Raw genomic sequence first — 20960 nt, forward strand, 5'->3', positions numbered from 1 at the left:
AGAGGGCATCACAAAATAAACAGGCTCATTTATTTGGTTTCTTGGGAGACAGTATATACCACAAGAAAAACAAATCAGGAAAAAAATAGAGATTAGGGGCAGTAGATGTAGGGTAGTGTGACAGTTACTATTCCTGCTTAGGAAACTATGCCATAGTTTATTAAGTGAAGACAACAACTAGTTTATCATATCTCATAGGTTCTGTAGTTTGGGAATTCAGAAGGATTCCTCTGGGCCATTCTTCTGCTCCCATGTCATCAAGGAGGGTGACCCAGTGATACTCAGCTGGCAAACAGGCCAATCTATAGGGTTCAGTTAACCGAATCAGTTGTCTCCTTTCAGGAATCTGGATCAGTAACTTTCTGAATCTTGAAGCATTCATTTTGATGAATTTTTTGTAATTCATAGTCATATGTCCGAGTAACTTTTTAATGGAAGTATGAATCAATGTCACATACAGTATAGAGATGCCATTCTTTTGCATTCGGAATTAGTCCACTTGATAGATATGATATTCTTGGTCATTATTCTTTCTCTTAAAACCTTCATGAGTTCTAAAAGTGTAAATAAAGCAGAAGGAAACTCTGATGCAAATCTGGCATAATTTATTCCTAAGGAGCTTTTCTTGGCCTGTGTGTAGTGGTGGGGGGGCTAGATGGCATCTCCATTATTTTCAGGATTCAGGAGCTGGGCTAGTTTCTGTCTTATTCTGGGTAACTGTGCCCTGGTTCTCTCCTACCCGCCCTGGGGTTCTGGGAATCTGGTCCTTTTTATTATTCATAGCTTTGTTACTGTTTCAGATCCAGTTGCTCCCTTTTCTTTCTGGTGCACACCTTATTCTTGAGTCAACGCCCTCATCTCCGGCACCCGTTTGCCTTCTTCTTTCTCATCATTTTGTCACTTTCTATCCCCGCTGGACTCGGATTTAATTACTGCTCGAGTTTTTCAGCATGGCAGTTTTCTTCTCTATGGTTCCACCACGTAGGGAGATCTGCTGCTGTGCTTTCATTTTCCTATAAACCTTCCACTCTCTGCTGTCTCTCGCTTTGCCACAAGGTCTGTTTTGTCACTGTGACTGTCATCTCTTGTCCCTCAGTGTGGTCCCTTCCTATATGCCATCCAGAGTTAAGTAGTTCAGAGCAACGTTCTTCCAAATGCTCTGTCCCTCTGAGGCTGAAGCACAAAGCTCCTTTCTCCTTTCTATAGGACGATGTTCAGGGTTCTCTTTCCCCTGTCCCTCTGTTTATCTCTTTCTATTTCTCTCATATTTCCCTCACTCTTTAAGTGGAAATTAGTGGCATTTATCCAAAATCAGGATTTGATGTCAACAAGTAATGACTACGTTTCTCAATTGTTCATTGACCTTAGACAAGATGACAGGGCCCCTCTTCTGACCTTCACTGGAGATAAGGTTGGTGTGTATGGCGCCCCTTGTAGCCAGCCAGCATTTCTGGGAGTAGCTCAGCTGAGCTGAGGGAGCACCTCTTATATCCCATCTGCTTCCGGTACAAGTGCTTACAGTCCTCAGCATGCACTTAGAGTGAGGTGTGGAGGTGGCAGCAAGAGAGAGTGCTGTTTGTGAATCGTGCACACTTCTGCCTTCTGGGTGGTAATTCTGAGAAGGCTATGTTTGGTTGGGAAATTAATTTTGAATGGCTATTTGGTAGAGCACGGGTTGCTTATTTGTCAGCAATTTCTGTTTTGCTTTTTAAACCTCTTCTATGTTATTTAAACTTCATTAAAATCCTATTATACTAAATAACAGTGTGTAACACACTGAAGGAAAAAAAAGAAAACAGATTGAGCTTAGGCACAGGGGAAGCCCCAGAGAGAAAGAGTGCCTGGAAGCCATGTGACCAAGACCTGGGTCTGTCCAGACACAGATTGCACTGCCCCCCAACCCTGCCCCTGCCCCCTGCCCAAGGCTTTCCTTAAGGGTGCTATGGGCAGGTCTGGCTTCTCCTGATGCACCTTGTTCTTATAGCTTGTCTCCTACAGAAGTTACCTATATTATCTTTCTGAAGCTATAAAGGAACAACTGTCTGTTATCTGGGACACTCCAGGAGTCTAACTCAGGCTGGGAAAACAAATTACCATCTCATATGATTTTCATATTGTAATGTTTAAGTATTGGTATGTGTACAGCTGCTGAATTTGGCAGGTTGGATCCCATAGACAATAAAGATACTTATTTTGGTAATGATACAGAAGATAGCACTTACTTTAGTAATAATACAGAAGCAAAAGCAAAAGTGATAGGCAAGAGACAAAGAGAAGAAAATAAATCACCAGATCAGGGAACACACCAGCACCTGAAGTCTGGGGCTGTCTGGCTGGGGAGTCTGGGGCAGCTTTACAGAATCCTGACTGGGAAGTCTTGGGCAGAGTGTCCTCTCCATGGATGAGACTCCAGAGTCTTATGCCCAGTGGGGTTCCTTAAGTACAAGTTAGAGCAAAGAAAGTTAGTTCCATTCTAACAATCTATATGACCTAGTGATCCCCTCAAGTACACTTCTTCCCCCCCAGAACTGGACAGATCCCCTAAGAGAGGGAGTGAACCTTGAGTGAATGACTGAGTTCCTGAGAGAGCCAAACCCACCTACAAGTCAGCATTCTTTAGCTGTTGGATCCAGGTTGAGGGAAGGTCACAGTAGGCACATGGACTGGGAAGATCTTTAATATTTTCCTTAGCCCTTTACATGCCAGGGAAATTCTCGCCTCCAAAAAAAATTGTGAATAAAACAGTTTAATTTTTTCATACAGTTATTAAAGAACTAGATCAGTCTAAGAATTGAGTGCCGATTTTAGTAGTCAGTGTTATGGTTATGTCATTTACTGGTTCTACTAACTTCTTTACCTCCTTCTCCCTTTCTCTCTTTCTTTCTTTCTTTCTCTCTTTCTTTCTTTCTTTCTTTCTTTCTTTCTTTCTTTCTTTCTTTCTTCTTTCTCTTTCTCTCTCACTTTCTCAGGGACCTGGATGTGACTCCATTATAGGAAACCATTCAGATGCTATTTAAAACTGGACCAAATTAGTATTAAATGGAAACAATACACTCCTGGGATTTGTTACTAGAGTCAGGAATGTTTAGGAATGACTGGTATACATTTTACAAGAACCAATTCTGAAGAACATAACAATTCCTTGAAAATTACTTTTAGTGTGCTTTCATATCAATCATACATTCAATAAGATAACAAAAAAGCATTGAGCTCTGAGCTCTCTCATGGTCTGAACATTTTGCCAGGCCCTGGAATGTGATGGTTAAAACAGATGCACTGCTTGACCTCGAGAAACGTGCCTCACACAATTGCTTTTGTAATTACACCCATGATATGTGCATCCTGGAACAGAAAATGTTGCTAAGAAATAGTATATGGCAGCAAGCAGCCCAGGAGGATACCTGATTTGGGGAACTATATTAGTTTCCTATGGCTGCTGTGACAAACTACCACAAATTGAGTGACTTGAAACAAAAGATTTATTGCAATAAGTCTTACAGTTTAGGAGGTCAGAAGTCTGAAGTCAGTTATCACTGGGCCAAAATTAAAGTGTGAATAGTTCCATGTTCTGTCTCTAGGGAGAACCCACTCTTTGCCTCTTGCAGTTTTTGGCATTCCTGGGCTTGTAGCTACATCACTTCAATCTTTGCCTCCTTGTTTCCATTACCTTTTCCCTTCTGTCTTTTAAAAAAGAAATTATGTCTGTTTCTCTCTTACCGGGATATATGTGATTATATTTAGTGTCACACAATCCAGGATAATCTCCCCATTTTAAGACCTGTAATTTAATCATATCTGCAGAACTTCTTTTTAAGCCTACTACAGTTGATTGGGGAAAGAGTTCATTGGGTTACAATTTTTCATGTAGGGAGGCAGAGTGTATAAATCCTGAAGAACTTGGCAGAAATCATTCAGAGCTAAAAACAGGAAAATTGGAGGAATAGGGAGAGATTGGCCAAATTTACCTCTAGGTGTGAAATCTCTAGGTCATCTGGACCAGAAACTTCTATTCTATTTGGACTCCAGATGCTTTCAGAAATCTCATGTGTGCGTTTTTCTTATATTGAGTCAGCCAAGTGTGTTTGTGGGGTAACCACAGCTATTAGCATTCCAAAAGTCCCTGGACACATCTGGTTCTATGGAGCTAGATCCAGCTGTTTTCTGTACAACTGGGCTTGCCAAGAAATGGCTAGAGAAGCAATTTTCTCACATATGTAAGTGCATACAAATTGAATTCACTTATCATGTTGGATGATTTTCTCAGGACTATTTGATAGTAGGAATTTTTTTTGTTTAACATTTTTTTTTATTGTAAACAAATGGGATACATGTTGTTTCTCTGTTTGTACATGGCATAAAGGCATACCATTTGTGTAATCATAAATTTACATAGAACAATGTTGTTTGATTCATTCTGTTATTTTCTCCCTTCCCCCCACCCCTCCCACCCCTCTTTTCCCTCTATACAGTGCTTCCTTCCTCCATACTTGCCCCCCTCCCTAACCCTAACTCTAACCCTAACACTAACCCTTCCCTCCCCCCAATTATGTGTCATCCTCCACTTATTAGCGATATCATTCGTCCTTTGGCTTTTTGAGATTGGCTTATCTCACTTAGCATGATATTCTCCAATTTCGTCCATTTGCCTGCAAATGCCATAATTTTATCATTCTTTATGGCAGAGTAATATTCCATTGTATATATATACCACAGTTTCTTTATCCATTCATCAATTGAAGGGCATCTAGGTTGGTTCCACAGTCTGGCTATTGTGAATTGAGCAGCTATGAACATTGATGTGGCTGTATCTCTGTAGTATGCTGATTTTAAGTCCTTTGGGTATAGGCCAAGGAGTGGGATAGCTGGGTCAAATGGAGGGTCCATTCCAAGTTTTCTAAGGAATCTCCACACTGCTTTCCAGAGTGGCTGCACTAATTTGCAACCCCACCAGCAATGTATGAGTGTACCTTTCTCCCCACATCCTCGCTGATAGTAGGAATTTGACTGAAGTACAGTTAGGTGAAGCATGAATGGGAATTTCTGCATTTTCCTACTTCCTCTTCATATCTCTCCTCCTCCCCCTCCTTCCCCTCCTCCCTCTTTCTAATAACCATTATTGAAATTATCAATTTTTATTTTGTGATTAGATAGATCATTAAACAGAAATTTTGAATGGGAATTTCAGGTGAAGTTGGAGATGAGATTGAAATGTTATTTTCAAATTTTATTGTTTTTAAATACTAATTACTAAAGTGCTGTTTTATTAAGGAAAAAGTGATCTTCAAATCTTCCAAACTTTAAGTCTCTTCTACTAGCACAGAAACTCACCTTGTTTGTTATTAAAAGTAAAAGTGAATATAGGTAGATACATGGGTGTATATGTGCATGCACATGTATGTGTGTGCATGTACTGGTTTTTGATAATTTCTAAAATAAGAGCAGAAAGAGAAGTATTCATAATAAAAGTCACAGGGGAAAAAAAAGCAAAACTTTTGACTGATTTGACAAGCTCCCATTCCAAATCCAAAAGTACATGGACCACATAGTGAGACCATCTGATTCATAAAGCATTGGCAATAGACCTGACTTGAAAAGTCTGACAGTCACATCCATGTGTAAAATCATTTCCTTTATTAAAAATATAAAGATGTACAAAAGTGAAAAGGAAGAAGAAAATGACTCTAGTAAACATAGGGTCAATAAACCTATTAGATAATACTCAACTATGATTAAAATACATCTGTCATGACTGCTTCCACTCTCATTGGTGTTTGTAAATTGCTCCCCCTTGTCCCTATTTGCTGTGCAGTATAATAAGAACAGCACAGTATAAAGACCCAGCCTCTTCTTTGTGATTTATCTCATATCATTTCAACCCTGAGATCTTTTTCTTTCATGATCAACATATTACCCAGAGATGATATTCTCCATGAGGGGTAAATTATCAGCTAAAACAAAAGCAAATTCAAGGAAATAAATATCAGTTGTTCTTCTAAGTTCTCAAAGGTTATATTTTTCGCTAAATCAAATAACCAGATCCCAACAGAATAATATTATGCAGACAATTTAACATCATGTAATTTAAAATCATGTAATTCAACATCATGCAAGAAGCTTTCAACACAGTGTCATATAAGAAAAGTTTATGGTTATTTACATCTTAAATGTTTTGAAATGTTTTCATTATGTTGTTCTTTGTTATTTAAAGACTCATAAATTCTGCTTAAGAGTTTAGCAATTTACCAGAAGATGGCTGCTGACATGTACAAGTATTCTTTTTATTAGCTAATAAGATATCTTTGAATTCTGGTTTTCCTCTTGGCCTTCACTGAACAAAGCTTAGGGCTAAGTTCCAGATTGAAGGATTGGGCTCCTTCCCTAGGTCTCTTTGTATAATTGTCATCTCCTTCTCTTCATTATTATGTCATTTGCCCTTGTTTTATGGTGTCTGTGCCTTTCACTATAAGCTGTCTCAGAAGCTCTCCTGAAATACACAGTGCATATGTACAAAATGATGAAATAAACATACTTCCTCATTTCGTTTTAAAAGCTGCTTGGGTTGAACTAAATGACCTCTAAGGTCTCTTCCAGCTCTAAATTTATGTTGCTGTCACCAAAGACAGACAAAAAGAAAATCTATTAGGCTATAGGCCAAGAGATGAATGCCAAGTACTATATTCCTGCTTTAGGTATATTTCTTCTTGAAGGCAGAGCATCAGATTCAGCAGCCTGCTAAGGATCCTTGCAGTCTTGTGGTGATAAAACATGAGAACTGATGGCTGAAAAAATAAAATCCCAGTTAAAGCCCCTTTTCACTCATAAACATAACAACAACAAATAAGAAATAAAAACCAGAAGACCCTGGTTATTTCTTTTGAGTCACTTATATAAATTTGGACAACTAAGAAGAGTCTAATGAATTCAGCTAATTTAATGAAATTAGTCACATTTGACTATTGTCACGATCTTGCTATCACATTAGCATTGGTGGGATTAAAATTTATTCTATGTGCCTATATGGGTCCCCACAGCATCAGTTGTCAACACCTTCATAATAAAGCAACCCTTCAGTGCTTTCTGGACACTTTAAGATTCAGAGCAGGTGATTGAGCCTCTGCTTCAGAGAAATAATTTTTTAAGGATTGTCCCTATTTGTGTGAAGTTGTCCTCATTATTGTTTATTTTTGGTGGGAGATAGAACTCATTAAATATATAGAAAAAGCTAGATAATATGTACTGATAATTTCCAAAGCTGTTGCTGCTGCTGCTGCTGATGATGATGATGGTTTTGGTACTGGGATTGAGCCTAGAGGTGCTTTATCACTGAGCAACATCTCCAGAACTTTCTATTTTTATTTTGAGACAGAATCTTGCACAGTTCTTAGGACCTCCCTAAGTTACTGAGGCTGGCCTAGAACCTGCAATCATCTTGCCTCAGCCTTGGAGTCAATAAAAGTCCAGGCATGTGCTACTACACAGAGTATATAGTAATAAAATTTTCCTTGTAGAAAAATAGAATATGATTTTCATAAGGTTCAAGTGAAGAAAGGGAAAATCTGTTTTCATTTAGGTGACTTCCATATTTTTGCCCTTATAGCATATTTTTGTTTGTTTTGTACCAGGGAGATTGAACCCAGGGCATTTAACCATAAAGCCACATCCCCAACCCTGTTTTTTAATTTTTTAAAAAAATATTTCGTTAGATACAGGGTCTCGCTGAGCTTCTTAGGGCCTCCCTAAGTTGCTGAGGCTGGCTTTGAACTCTCCATCCTCCTGCCTCAGCCTCCTTAGCGGCTGGGATTACATATATGCACCACTGCGCCCAGTCCTGATAGTATTCTATGTAGGGGGTTGAATGGAGTACCCTGAATATCCACTAGGGTCTGTGACTTTATTTGGAAATGGGGTCTTTGCAGATACAATTAAGATAAGGATAAAGATTTGATTGTCCTATATAAGGGTGAGCCTAAAATATAATCTAAGTGTCTTTATGAGAAATAGAAATAAATACAGAAACACAGGAAAGGTCATATGAAGATTGAGACACAAATTGGAGTGATGTAGCTATGAGCTAAGAAAAAAAAAAAAAAGAAAAAGACAAGGATTGTTGGATCCACCAGAAGTTAGGAGGAGGCCAGGAAGAATTCTTCCCTAGGATCTTCAGAGAGAGCTTAGTCCTGCTGGAACCTGGATTGCAGATGTCTGAACTTCAGAACTATGAAAATGTATGTTTATGTCCTTGTAATTCAAGTTTGTGGTAATTTGTTGTAGTGACCCTAGAAAATTAGAATATCCCATAATCCAGAATTTTTTTCCTGTGATATAATTATATTATTTATTGGCAGGAAATAACCTGAGCATTTCATTTGCATAGTTTGTTAGTATTATTATATATTGCAACTGATTTTAAAGTATTTTAATGTAGTCAGTAATTCTTTTTTATCTGAAATGTCAATTACATTTGAAGAAATACAAAAATATATAAGATTCTAGGAATATTTAAGATTTCATCATGTCTCTAGTAAAATACTTCATGAAATTCACATCCTTAATCTTCTGACTATTAGCTGAAAATAGTATTAATCCTCAGATAATAATTTCCCTCCAAATAGCATTTTACTTGTTTATATTGGTATCAAATAGTGAAGTGAGAGAGAAAAATCTGTGCAAATTGTGATTATTAGAGTAAATATGTGAAGATCCTTGATCTTACTGAGAAGACATTAATTTTGAAATGTGTGTCTAGAAAATGAAGTTACCTACTATTTCAAAACTCACCAGATCTCTAATAAAGGTGGTTGATTAGAGTTAGAACTGATAATTTTAAATTTCAACAGTCACTTTGAATCAAAAAAGGGTAATTACACACTAATCCAAAATAAATTCAAAACAATTGAATCTTTAGAAAGTTAAAAATATAAAAACATGGCTTCAACTTTAATAAAGGTATTTATGATTTCTTGGTAAGACTGGGGAGGATAAAGCTTAGGATAAAGCTAGTACTATTTTTAACAATACTTTTAGTAAGTAGTTAATACTTTTTAGTAAGTAGTTAATATTATTTGAAACGATAGTTTCTTAAGTATAACAGATTTTGTATGTGTAATCACTAATTTTTCACATGGAATACCATCTTTCAAGTTCACCCAGCTGCTTATTTTTATGTCATGAACCTGCTTACCTGTGTTCACCTGGGTAAACATGCAAACATAATGCATGCCTTACCAAATGAAGTTAGCTTGGAGTGAATAATATTCCTTGTTTTCCCTGTTCTTGTTTTCTGAGTCTTTCTAAACATATTCTTATTGGGTTTATTGAATTGATATGCCAAACATTCCTCATTAGTTATACAAAGCATGATTGCCTTATTAAATTAATACAAATGATTGTTATCTAGTAGATACCACAAAATATGGTATCTTAAATAGGAAATGAGTTATTTATAAATAACAATAAATATCATCCATAATATGGTCTCCATTAATTCTACCTTTTTGGATATCAAATTCAGAAACACAGGTCTCATATTTAGACATTATTCATAACAATTATGGGGCCAAATAAATAGTACACATTAACTTAAAAAGTTTTTGTGGCTCCACAATTGAAGTTAGATAGTGGAATCATGAACGATATAATCATTGTTTAATTGATTCTACAGTTGTCTTTATTTTCTAAATCTCCCATGAGCCCCCTATCTACCATGAGATGTTAATTTCACAAACCTAGCACATAAAATCAATCACGATTCCTTTCCATTCTGAGATTTCGAAGCATAAGACATCCAGTATAGAGGAAAAGTTTATATAGAAGCTGAGTGTACACAAAGCAGCACTGCCAATAGTATTCACTGTCACCCATGAATTTGAAGAAAATTTACAAAACCCAAATTGCCAGTGCTTACTTTCACATTTGCTATCAGACCCTGCAAGAGGGGTCCAGAGATGGTTTGGAATGTATATTTGTTTTTGCAAAAGGAATTTATGGGTGAATTCCTACAATGAACTTTCCATATCTCCTTTGAACCTCAGGTAGCAACATACTTTTCAGGGCCAAAGATAAAACCAATATTTTATCTCCTAGAAATTAGGCAATTCAGTACCCTAGAAATGGAAGGAAATACTACTTCATAAAGAAAAGTAATGAATGAACAAATAAAACAGCAAAAACAATAACATCAACAATATGATTACCATTCTTAATATCTAACTGGTAGTAGAAATAATAGTAAAAAGAGAAGGCTCCTGGTCAGGGATTTTACTCATCTTGTTTCAGTGAAGATGGTCTTAGATTTGTTCCAGTGAAGTTATTGAAAATGTCTATAATAGACTTCTTAATTGATTTGTAATTCCAGCATCAGATTGCTGATATTCTGGCCAAAAATTTTATACATACTCATCAAAACACTATACTTCTGGTGTGAATCTGAACCAAATTCTGTTACATTACAAAGAAAATGAAATTAATACTGGTCAACAGGGCATAGCATCAGTTTTCAATATGAAATGTTGGTAAAGTCAGGAGAAATAACTTCCCAGTGATATTCTATTTACAGATTTGTTAGCTTTTATACATTCAGCACAAAGAAAACTTTAATCTTGTTATCAGCATTTTGAAACATTTTTATAGAATATAAATATATCCAGTAATTGCCTAATTTTCTTGTTTTTTGAAAAACAAGTGATGCTTGGAAGTGAGTATTCCCATTAAATTGCTGTCAATCATTCTCAGTCCTACCAAGAAAAAATAAGCAGAAGTGGTCAGTCTATTACTTTTCTAAAAAAAAAAAAAAAAAAATCACTTCTCTCTTTTTGGTGTCTTGGTCTCCCCTTCTCCTTGAAATGTGACCAATTATTCAAGTCAAGAAAACTGTATAAAATATCCTTGAAATGTTTTATCCCATATAAATATACATTTAAAAAGAAATGGAGTAATGATCTATTACAATTGCATAATGAGAGAAATTCAAAATCTATTTATTAGAAAAATGTCATTTAAATTAGAAACTATGTATTCGCATGGAAGTTAAAGTGTACTCGCAGTAAGATTTTACATCAAACTAGGGTTCTAAATTACTTACTGATGACAGAACCATTTTCCCCATGTTAAAATGCCTGTGTGGGTCTTTCATTTATAAATTTATACAAATACGGATTTGTCTTTTGTAAATATATTAAGAAAAAAACACAAAAGTTTTGAATATGAATGTTTTATTTAACTTGAAAATTCATATATACCATGAAATGTAAAATCTTAACTAGCAACTCAAAACTTTTATTTTTAACCAAATGAACATTCTGCTATAATCAAGATCCAAATCAAGGAGAATGATATTTCTACTTCCAGACACTCATTGTGATTTGGAATGTAATTCCAAATTCAAATTTTAATAAATGAATAATAGATTATATATGCTACATCTTCCATGGTTTAATATTTAGTTTATAATATTAGTCAATCATTAAATATATCGTTACTTCATTTTAATTGTTATATTTTTTATTATGTGATTATACTACCATTTATTTGCCTATAGAAATGTTTTTGTATATTTGAGGAGTGTTCAGTTTGGGGATATTTTGATTGGTGCTTTTCTGAGCATTCTTGTGTCTGTCTTTTGGTAAATATAGTTGGGTATTACATTAGTTTATGTTCCCATCCACAATGGGACAGTTTCAGCCACTGTCCATCCTTGTCAGCATTTATATTACCTCCTATTCATTTAGACCATTCTGATATTTATGTAGCACGGTCACATTATGTTCTTCTTAACCTTACAAAAATAGAAAAGAAAAACTAATTTTAATACATTATATTTCATTTGAAGTACTTAGATGTCCTACTTTGCAATACTTTTCCTTATTTAAGATAATAAGAATAGCAGATGATGAAATCTTTCCACAATCAACAAAAGTTAAAAGAATTTACAAATAGAAAGCCTGCCCTACAGAACAGTCTTAGCAAAATATTTCATGAGGAGGAAGTGAAAAGCAACAATACAAGTCAGCTTAGGGAGGAACTACCCTAAAGGAAAAGCCAATCAAAGGAGAAACCAAGTCAAGTTAAAAACCAAAAATAAGCCAAAATGACCAGGAATTCAAATCATATCACAATAATAACCTCAATGTCAATGGCCTACACTCAATAATCAAAAGACATGGACTGGCAGATTGGATTAAAAAGAAAGACCCAACAATATGCTGCCTTCAAGAGACTCATCTCATAGAAAAAGCCATCCACAGACTAAAGGTGAAAGGATGGGGAAAAGCATACCATGCACATGAACCCAGTAAAAAAGCAGGGGTCTCCATTCTCCTATCAGATAAGTGCACTTCAAACCTAAGTTAGTCAGAAGGGATAAAGAAGGACATTTCATACTGCTAAAGGGAAGCAAAAAACAACAAGATATAACAATTTTAAATATTTATGCCCCAAACAATGGAGCATCTATGTATATCAAACAAACCCTTCTCAATTTTAAGAATCAAATGGACCAAAAAACATTAATAGTGGGGGACTTTAACACACAGATCTCACCACTTGATAGATCCTCCAAACAAAACTGAACAAAGAAACTATAGAACTAAATAATACAATCAATGATATAGACTTAATGGATATTTGCAGAGTATTTCATCCATCATCGAGTGAATATACTTTCTTCTTAGCAGCTCATGGATCTTCAAAATAGACCATATGCTATGCCAAAAATAAGCCATTAATAAATACAAAAAAATAGAGATCCTACCATAATGGAATGCAATTAGAAATGAACAATAAAATAACAAAAACTACTCATACACCTGGAGACTAAATAATATGCTATTGAATGATGCAATGATAACAAGACTTCAGAGAAGAAATAAAAAATTTCTTAGAGGTAAATGAGAATAATGACACAACACATCAAAATCTCCAGGACACTCTGAAAGCAGTACTAAGAGGATAGTTCATTGCATTGAACTCATACATTAAAAAATAAAAAGTCAACAACTAAATGACCTAACATTATATCTCAAAGTCCTAGAAAAAGAAGAGATCAACACCAAAAATAGAGGAAGACAGGAAATAATTAAAATCAGAACTGAAATCAATGAAACTAAGACAAGAGAAACAATTCAAAAACTGACTAAACAAAAAGTTGGTTCTTTGAAAGTAAACAAAATTGATAAACCAGTATGTAAACCAGAATGTGAATCAATTCACGGCTAAATTAAAATTATGAGATGTGTCTCAGTTTCCATTGTCTGCGTTATGTTTGTGTTTCTAAAGAAATGTAGGAAAACCATATGTCATTCTGTTTGTTTCTTCTCACTCTGCCAACATCTGTTACTGTAGTTTTTAACGGGCACTATGTAACTGCTTGCTGAGGAGACTTTAAAATCGTACATCCCTTCTTCAACAATGGATCCTTTGTAAAGGTTGTGATTAGAGAAAAAATGCTCTGCACCAAGCTAATTCTCTCTCTCATGTGTATTAGTTGGGTTCAATAGTTCTCATTTGTAGCTATTAAGTGTTTGTATTTTGGAGCTCAAATTTCCTTTTTTCAGATCCTTGTACCCTTCACAAATGATGTGGCCTTTAGGTAGTTATATAACCTATTTAATCCAATTTATATGATGGTTATAACTATAATATAGATATTACAAAGTGTTTTAGGCTGAGTCCTCCAAGAGACAGATGTTAAAAAGGGGTTGAGCACAAAACGATTTTATCAGGGGAAATTCCTGTCAGACATACAGAGGGGCAGCTGTGTAAGGCTGGAGGAGCTGTTGACTGAGAAACAAGCCTGAACGAGAGGGAAGGAGAGAGGAAGGGAAGGTAGAGTGGAAGCCCGCTAGGCCAGTCCTAAGGAAGACTTAACAAGGGCTTCAGGGTGTTCTGCACCAGAATTGGCTGTTGGAGAAGCCCTGTGTCTTCCTGTGTTGTACTTGCCTTAGAAATTCTTCTACACTCTGTCATTGGGGGAAGAGAGGACAGATGCAGAACCAGAGTTTAGGCAACATAGCAGGTGACCTTAATCAACTAAGCTTCCTATACTTGAAGCTGTGGGGCACTCATGAACATCATGGAGGATATCATAAAGATGATTCAACAAACTCAGCATAGCGTAAATAAAACACCACCACCTGAGAACGCATTTATTTGGTTTACTCATTATTCCTCATCATTATTAATACTTAATAAAAGAGCTACATGTACAATCTGCCTGGAATGTTGAGAAAGTGAAGAGTAGTGTAACAATGCTACAAAGGATTAAATTTTACTTGATTCTTCCAAGTTGAAGAACACTACACCTTAAAAACCTAAGTGTAGTTTTCTACTATTTTTTATTGGTATATATTTCCAAATCCCAAATGGATAATAGAAAACCTAACTCTAAACTCCTCTATGGCAGCACAAAGAAGTGGGTTCAACACTGTTTTAAAAATCAAGATTCATTAATGTTATTATATTTGTCATAGCCAATTGATATTATCAATGTCAAATTATACTATCATTTAGTATAATTTGGAGGACTTAGCAATCGTTTGGTTCACTTTTTAAAATTGATCATTGGGGGTATATAACCTTGGAGAGAAATGCTACTCCTTAAAGACTCTTGCATATGGCAATATTCTTAACAGTGGAACTTCCTTTTATCTTTCAAAGGTTTTTCCACTACTGTAGAAAATTCAGAGGGAGAATATTAATAGTAGTAATTTTAATATTAATACTGCTAGCAGTATTAATATTAAAATTACTACTATTAATAGTAGTGACACTGCTCAAATACTGGGAAGGGGCCAGGTATGGTGGTGCTCACCTATAATCCCAGCATCTCTGGAGGCTCAGCAGGAGGGAGGAGAACAAGGTTGAGTTCAGCTTTGGCAACTTAGTGAGAACCTGTCTCAAAACAAAGTAAAATAAGGCTGGGGATATAGCTCAATGGTAGAGTGTCCCTAGATTCAATTCCTAGTACTCCAAAACAAGAAAAAAGAAGACGTGGAAAACAAAATTACATTGAATTAATGTGAACATTCTCATTGAAGAGTCTCTGAGGCTATGTTATTACATTAATGGAAGCGTACAAATGACTCAGAGGGGACCCTTACACCTTCAGATGGAATCTTGAGGGTGTGGCTCCTTACCTTCCTGCATTCTCATTCCACTTTGATAACAGAGGCCTAGTTCTTTTCTGTATGTATTGCTCATGTGCCTTTGCTATTTCTCCTGCCAGTGTGTTATACTCTGCTCTGAGTTCTCATTAACCACACCACGTGAGACCTATTCTTACTCTGTTATTTAAAGGGCTATGTTATAACTTCTTGACCTTTCCTCAGGTGTTTTGCCCTAATGGGCTTTCCACATTCCCAATGCCCATGATGTGTGTTATCCTACCTCACACAGAGCCTGTACAGTTCCTCCCAGCTGTTCCCACCATGTGGCATTGTAACTTTCTTGTCTTTGTGTTCAGCGATACTATTCAGAAAACATGGACATTTGTAGGGCTGGAATCTATTAGGTATTTTTAAATTATAGTAAATCGTAATGAATGAATGTTCAAATGAATGACTTACTTAATAAATTCCCAGGTAGGTAATGAGCATTTCGAGGACAAGAATTATACCATCTTATAATCCTAAACAGCTAGTATAGAACTTTGACTCCAGTAGACATTTAATACCTCTTTGAAACTGATGAATTTAAATATTTTTATGAATACTAAGTTGGCATTATATTATTGTCATTTTGGGAAGGTAGTGAACTTTCAAATGTCTTTCATTGCCTAGGAAATCATCTTTTGACATACAAATGAATCTTGGTAAAAGAAAACTACTACTTATAAAAGATCATAAAAGATTTTGCAGAGTTTTAGTTGATTTTAAAGTTAATGATTTTGACTCGTGTTAAATATATATATATATATATATGTATTTAACAATATTATTGGGAGTTCTTTAAATGCTGCATAAGTAGAATAAAATGATCTAGATAATGTGGATGCAGCTGTATGTGTAATTCACCAAGAATTGATAACAAAGTCAGATGTATATCAATTATTACCAGCATATTAACAAATAGTATTATAAGACAAGTATATTTGGTTAGGTCTTGGAAGGTAAAAATATTAGAAGAGTTTATATTTCCACTATAAATATTTTAACCTGGAAAAAGCATTACAGCTGTACTAGAGTATTTTCCAAGAAAAAAATATATTGGTGTATGTTCATCATGGAGGATATTCAGAAATTGAATTAGTTCAAGTAGTTGGGGAAGATAATACTCAGCAGTTTACTAAGTCTTGTGTCTTTCGTTTTTCATTTTGTTAGCTATACTCAGCGTGTGGTTGGAAATGGAATCAAGGCCCAATCTGGGAATCCTGAAGTCAAAGTCAAAGGAACTGATCCTGTGATAAATCAGATAATTGATAAACTGAAGCATATAATTCAGGTAACAAGATCCCTTATTTATAGGTTTATTGACAGTAAATAGTAAATGTTACTTTGCATTGTATTTGATATTTCTGTTAATCATATCTGATAGTCTTACCTAAAAATGGGCACTAGAATCACTGATTTCTATCTGAGGGTTTAGAAATTCTTAGTTGCATTATTGTCACATAGTCGATGTGTAGTGGGTGGACAGTCTACACCTGTGAAAAGCAAACCGTTGCTTCAGCATTTTAATAATGAGAATATATTTCATCCTCCACAAGTAAGTTTTAATCACAGGTACAACTGTGGCCATTGAAGAAACACATCAGAGCACAGTAGATTTCAGCATTACATTCTAGGTGACTCTTCACCTTGGAGTGAAGGCGTTTGCTGTGTTCTCAATACTACTTAAGTCATAAATGAATAATCTGCATCTCTAGTATTTATTTAGTATATCACATTGTACATGCTATTTTGTAACTGACCTAATAATTGTTTAGAAAATACTCATTTTATTGTTAACAATACTTCTGCTTTATATTTAATAATATTACTTAATCAAGTAAATATATACTGCTATTTTTAATGCATAACATATGAAGCATCAAGATACCTGTCAGAAGACTATTACATTGAAATAATCTGTTAATTGGGACAAAATATTATGTTACATGTTGCAGTTACTACTTCCAATGTCAACTGGTTTGGGGGGTAAGAAGAACTATCTGTTTTTTTAGTTATTAGTCATTTCATAAAAATTTATGTGTGTGCACATGTTTATACACACACACACACACACACACACACACATATTTTTTTTTCTTTTCTTTTCTTTTTTTTTTTTTTTTTTTGCGGTGCTGGTGATTGAACCCAGGGTCTTATGCTTGCGAGGCAAACACTCTACCAGCTGAGCTATATCCCCAGCCCCATACATTCATTTTTAAACAAAACTTTTATGGATAGTCAATGCTGATTTTTGGTACTGTGTGTCAGAAAATATATCTAGGTAATACTGAATCTGTATGTAGAGTATTTTAGAGTCACTCATCAGAATTTCATGATTGTTCTACAAAGCTTAGGTTTCTGCAGGTCTATTTCTATTTCTATGAGGGTCTCTGCATCTGGAGGAAAGGAGATGTAAGAAGGGTATAGGGGCTGTGGCCAGAAGGCAGTAGTGGTTACCTTGCTCATTCTGTTGCGTGTATTGGGGAAACGTGGCTCTCAGTTTGGGTGGTGAACCAAAAGTATGTTCTGTTGAGAGCAGAGGAAGGGAAGAGTGGCATCAGGACCACAGTAAGTAAGCCTCACAGCCTCTAGTCAGTTAGATTGATTCCCTCAAAGAGAAGCCTCTAGGGTAAAGTAGGTGCCTTATGCTGCTGGTGGACCAAGCGCTGAGGCATTTCCTGCAGCGGAGCAGCCTTAGGTTGGGTCAAGAGCTGAAGTGGCTGTGAAGGAGTGGTCAGTGAGCTATGGGAGCTGCAGCTGCGTGGCTGAGGTCAAAAAGAGAGAGCCTCATCCTCGGAAAAAATTGCATTCCTTCCATCAGTGAAAATCATCCATGCACTCAGAAGAGAAGTCACTGTCCCTGCCAGATTCCCTCTTAATTGGAATGTATTTTAGAGAATTTTTAGAAGAAAAACAGTACTTCCAGGGGAAACTGATTTAGACTCAGAAGAGAATGAGGCTTTATGACAATTGCAATATGACTTAATTCTTGAGTTTCCAGTGGTTCAATAAACAATGTGTTAGGAATTAGATAAATAAGAGAAATAGATTTCTAGTATATGCTGGCATACATGTGTGTTTCCTGGGGTTCTCCAGGAAAAAGACTGTGGGATAGGAATTTTGGCCAAGCACCCGTTCAATCATAAGGAACTGGAAGAAGTAGGACCATGCAGAAAAAGGAACAGAACTGGGCTGTCCTTGGAACTGAAGCCTCATCTGAACCCAACAGGAGCTCTGGCTAGGAGGGCCTTCTCACACTGTCCTACTGTGAACCCAGTAGGCATGTCTCCATTCCCCTGATCCACCATCATTGACTGATGCTTCTAGGGTAGAGGCAGATAGGTTAGCTCAGTGATGAATGAGCAGGGGCCAATACTCCCACCTGCAGCTGGAGGAATGATTACCCCGGTCAGGGTAGAACTTCATCGCAAAATCTAATAAGAGATGGCACGTAGATGTAGGTTCATTGAAACCATAGTGCACAATTGATGATACAATCAAAACAGCTGTAATATTAATGAGCTCATTTTATTGATAGCAAAATTTTAGTCATTTTCAGAGTGCACAGGATCATCCCGATGACAGAAAAAAAGCTTAGAAATTTAGCATCTATTTTTTCTATCTCCTTTTAATTTTAGGGCTATATAGGAAGTTGTATAAAATATGTACTATACTCATGCAATAATGTGTATAGTTTATGGATATATAAATATACATATCAAGTGGGTATGCATTCAAACTGTTTTCTACAAATCCCATATAATATTTATGTTTGTATTATTTAATATGTAATACATGCTTGATAATGTTTGTGTAAAACAGAGTGGAAATCCTGTTATAAATAAGTGAGGATGGAGCTGCTATCAGGAAACACTGTAAAGATATAAGAATATATTCACAAAGGAATACATAGATATCCAAAATACAAAGGTTTATAAAATCCCTTTGGAGAAGGTCTCTCTGATTTGTTGTCCATTTAGCCCAACATTCCTCCCTTCTTGTTGCATAGGTTTCAAAGCCATAGCCTTTCAAGGTGGCAGAGGGAAATAATCCTACTTTTCTTTTATAGATCCTGTGTTAGATTTAGTCCCATTCTTTCATCTTTGTAAGAGTGTGCAAAGTTCCAATTATTCATGCTTAAGTTTTATTCTAGGGTTACTAGAGAATATCAAATACATCGCCAGCTTTGAGGTCTATCTTTTTAAGGTCTGGTAGAATGACATGATTGAAAATTAGATTTTTGTAGAGGATAGCACAAAGTCATATCTTGAACAGATGTCACTAAAATATTAACCTTTGATTCTTTAGAATGTACTCTTTCATAAACTGACTTTCCTGGAGATGAAGAGAAACTTTGATTCTGTCAGACTTCTGACTGCTGATAATGTGTATGTGCCCTGGCCAAGGAGGGCTGTTGTACTGTGTGGTATCAGGAGGCAGTTAGCAGGATCCCCATAGTGTCAGCTAAGTAGGAGTTCAGAAAACTGTCTTCTGTTAGTGAGAATTTATTAATTTTGGAGTAGTGTAGACCAAAAGAGAATATAGACACAGGCACATATTTCAAAATCTAATTAGTAGTTTCAGATGATCCCTCAGTGTTTGGATAAAATTACTTTTATTGTGATGGATGTTAAGTGTATCTCTTAATGCTGTCTCTCATGATAGCATTAAAGAAATGTTCCTCTTGCCCTTTTTGTCCACATGCCAGTATATGGAAATAAGTCAGCCGTATTTATTTACCAGCAAAAAATATTAATAAAAATCACCTCCAGATGTTTGCCACAAACACCTGTCTTCTTGGCCTTCTGTTGACCTGACCTCATTTTTAACCCTATTACTTCTGCAATTAATCACCAAGCACAAGAGTAGAGACTTTACCTTGAATATGCCACTTTTAAAGTATCTTAATAATTACTTTCTTCAAAAGAGTCAACATGCAGTTATTAAATTCCTAGTATGGATCTGGTTCTGTACTCTGGTGAACAAAGTAGACACAGCTCTGCGATGATGAGCTTTGCATTCTGAGAATAAATGAACAAATGAACAATTGTAGTTAGCAAACATTATAAAGAAAATAGAGTAAGAGAAGCCAAGGCCTTAAGTAGAGTGTGCTAGAGGAAGCCATTGAACTGCAGTGTTTGGGTTGATACTGAAGAAATAAAAGGAGTCAGAAGAAAATATGTGAGAAATGTATTTGAGGCAAAAATAATATTTGCAAAGGCCCTGTTGTGGGAGTGAGTTTATTATATTCAGAAAACTGAGTGAAAACAGGAGATAGACATAAGCATATTTAGGGGAATGTTGTAGGCCTAGAGCACTTGCCTAGCATGTGCAAGATCCTGTGTTCGATCCCTAGTATTTAAAAGAAGAGATCATTATTCTAAGTGGAATAGGAAGCCATTTGAAGACCGTAGGCAGGAGATGGTTTAATTTATGTTTTATAAAGATAAACTTGGTTTCCTTGTGGAAATGCACCATGGGAATAAAGAATAGAACAAATAATATAGGCAGAAAACCATGGTGATTAGAGATTGAACAGTATGTGTGGATACTATAAGAAGTGGTTGGATTTTGTAAGTACTGAAAATGGGATAATCAGGATTTCTGATGTGTTAGAAATTCAAATGAGAAGAGGACAAGATGAAGATTAAGGTTTGGTGGAATGAGAGTGTCATTAAATGTAAAAAAGGAATTCTCAAAGAGGAGCAGGTCTGAAGGTGGGTTCTGATTGGAAATCAATGGAAATCAGTAAATCTGCAATGCCTGTTAGATCTCCAAGAGGAATAAACAAAGTTCAGTGGGACCACAGAACTGGAA

At 35.8% G+C, this 20960-nt stretch overlaps 1 protein-coding gene across 3 annotated transcripts in view; it reads left to right on the forward strand.

The window, feature by feature from the left end:
* GPC5 (glypican 5) overlaps window positions 1-20960 on the forward strand; it is a 1401099-nt gene that overhangs the window by 413506 nt on the left and 966633 nt on the right. For all 3 annotated transcript variants that reach the window (XM_079138993.1, XM_079138994.1, XM_079138995.1), the window contains exon 6: window positions 16314-16434. In XM_079138993.1, coding sequence (XP_078995119.1) covers window positions 16314-16434 — 121 coding nt within the window. The remainder of the gene's footprint in view (window positions 1-16313; window positions 16435-20960) is intronic.

This window comes from Sciurus vulgaris, assembly GCF_902686455.1.
Source record: "Sciurus vulgaris genome assembly, chromosome: 4".
Classification (NCBI taxonomy): Eukaryota; Metazoa; Chordata; class Mammalia; order Rodentia; family Sciuridae; genus Sciurus; species Sciurus vulgaris.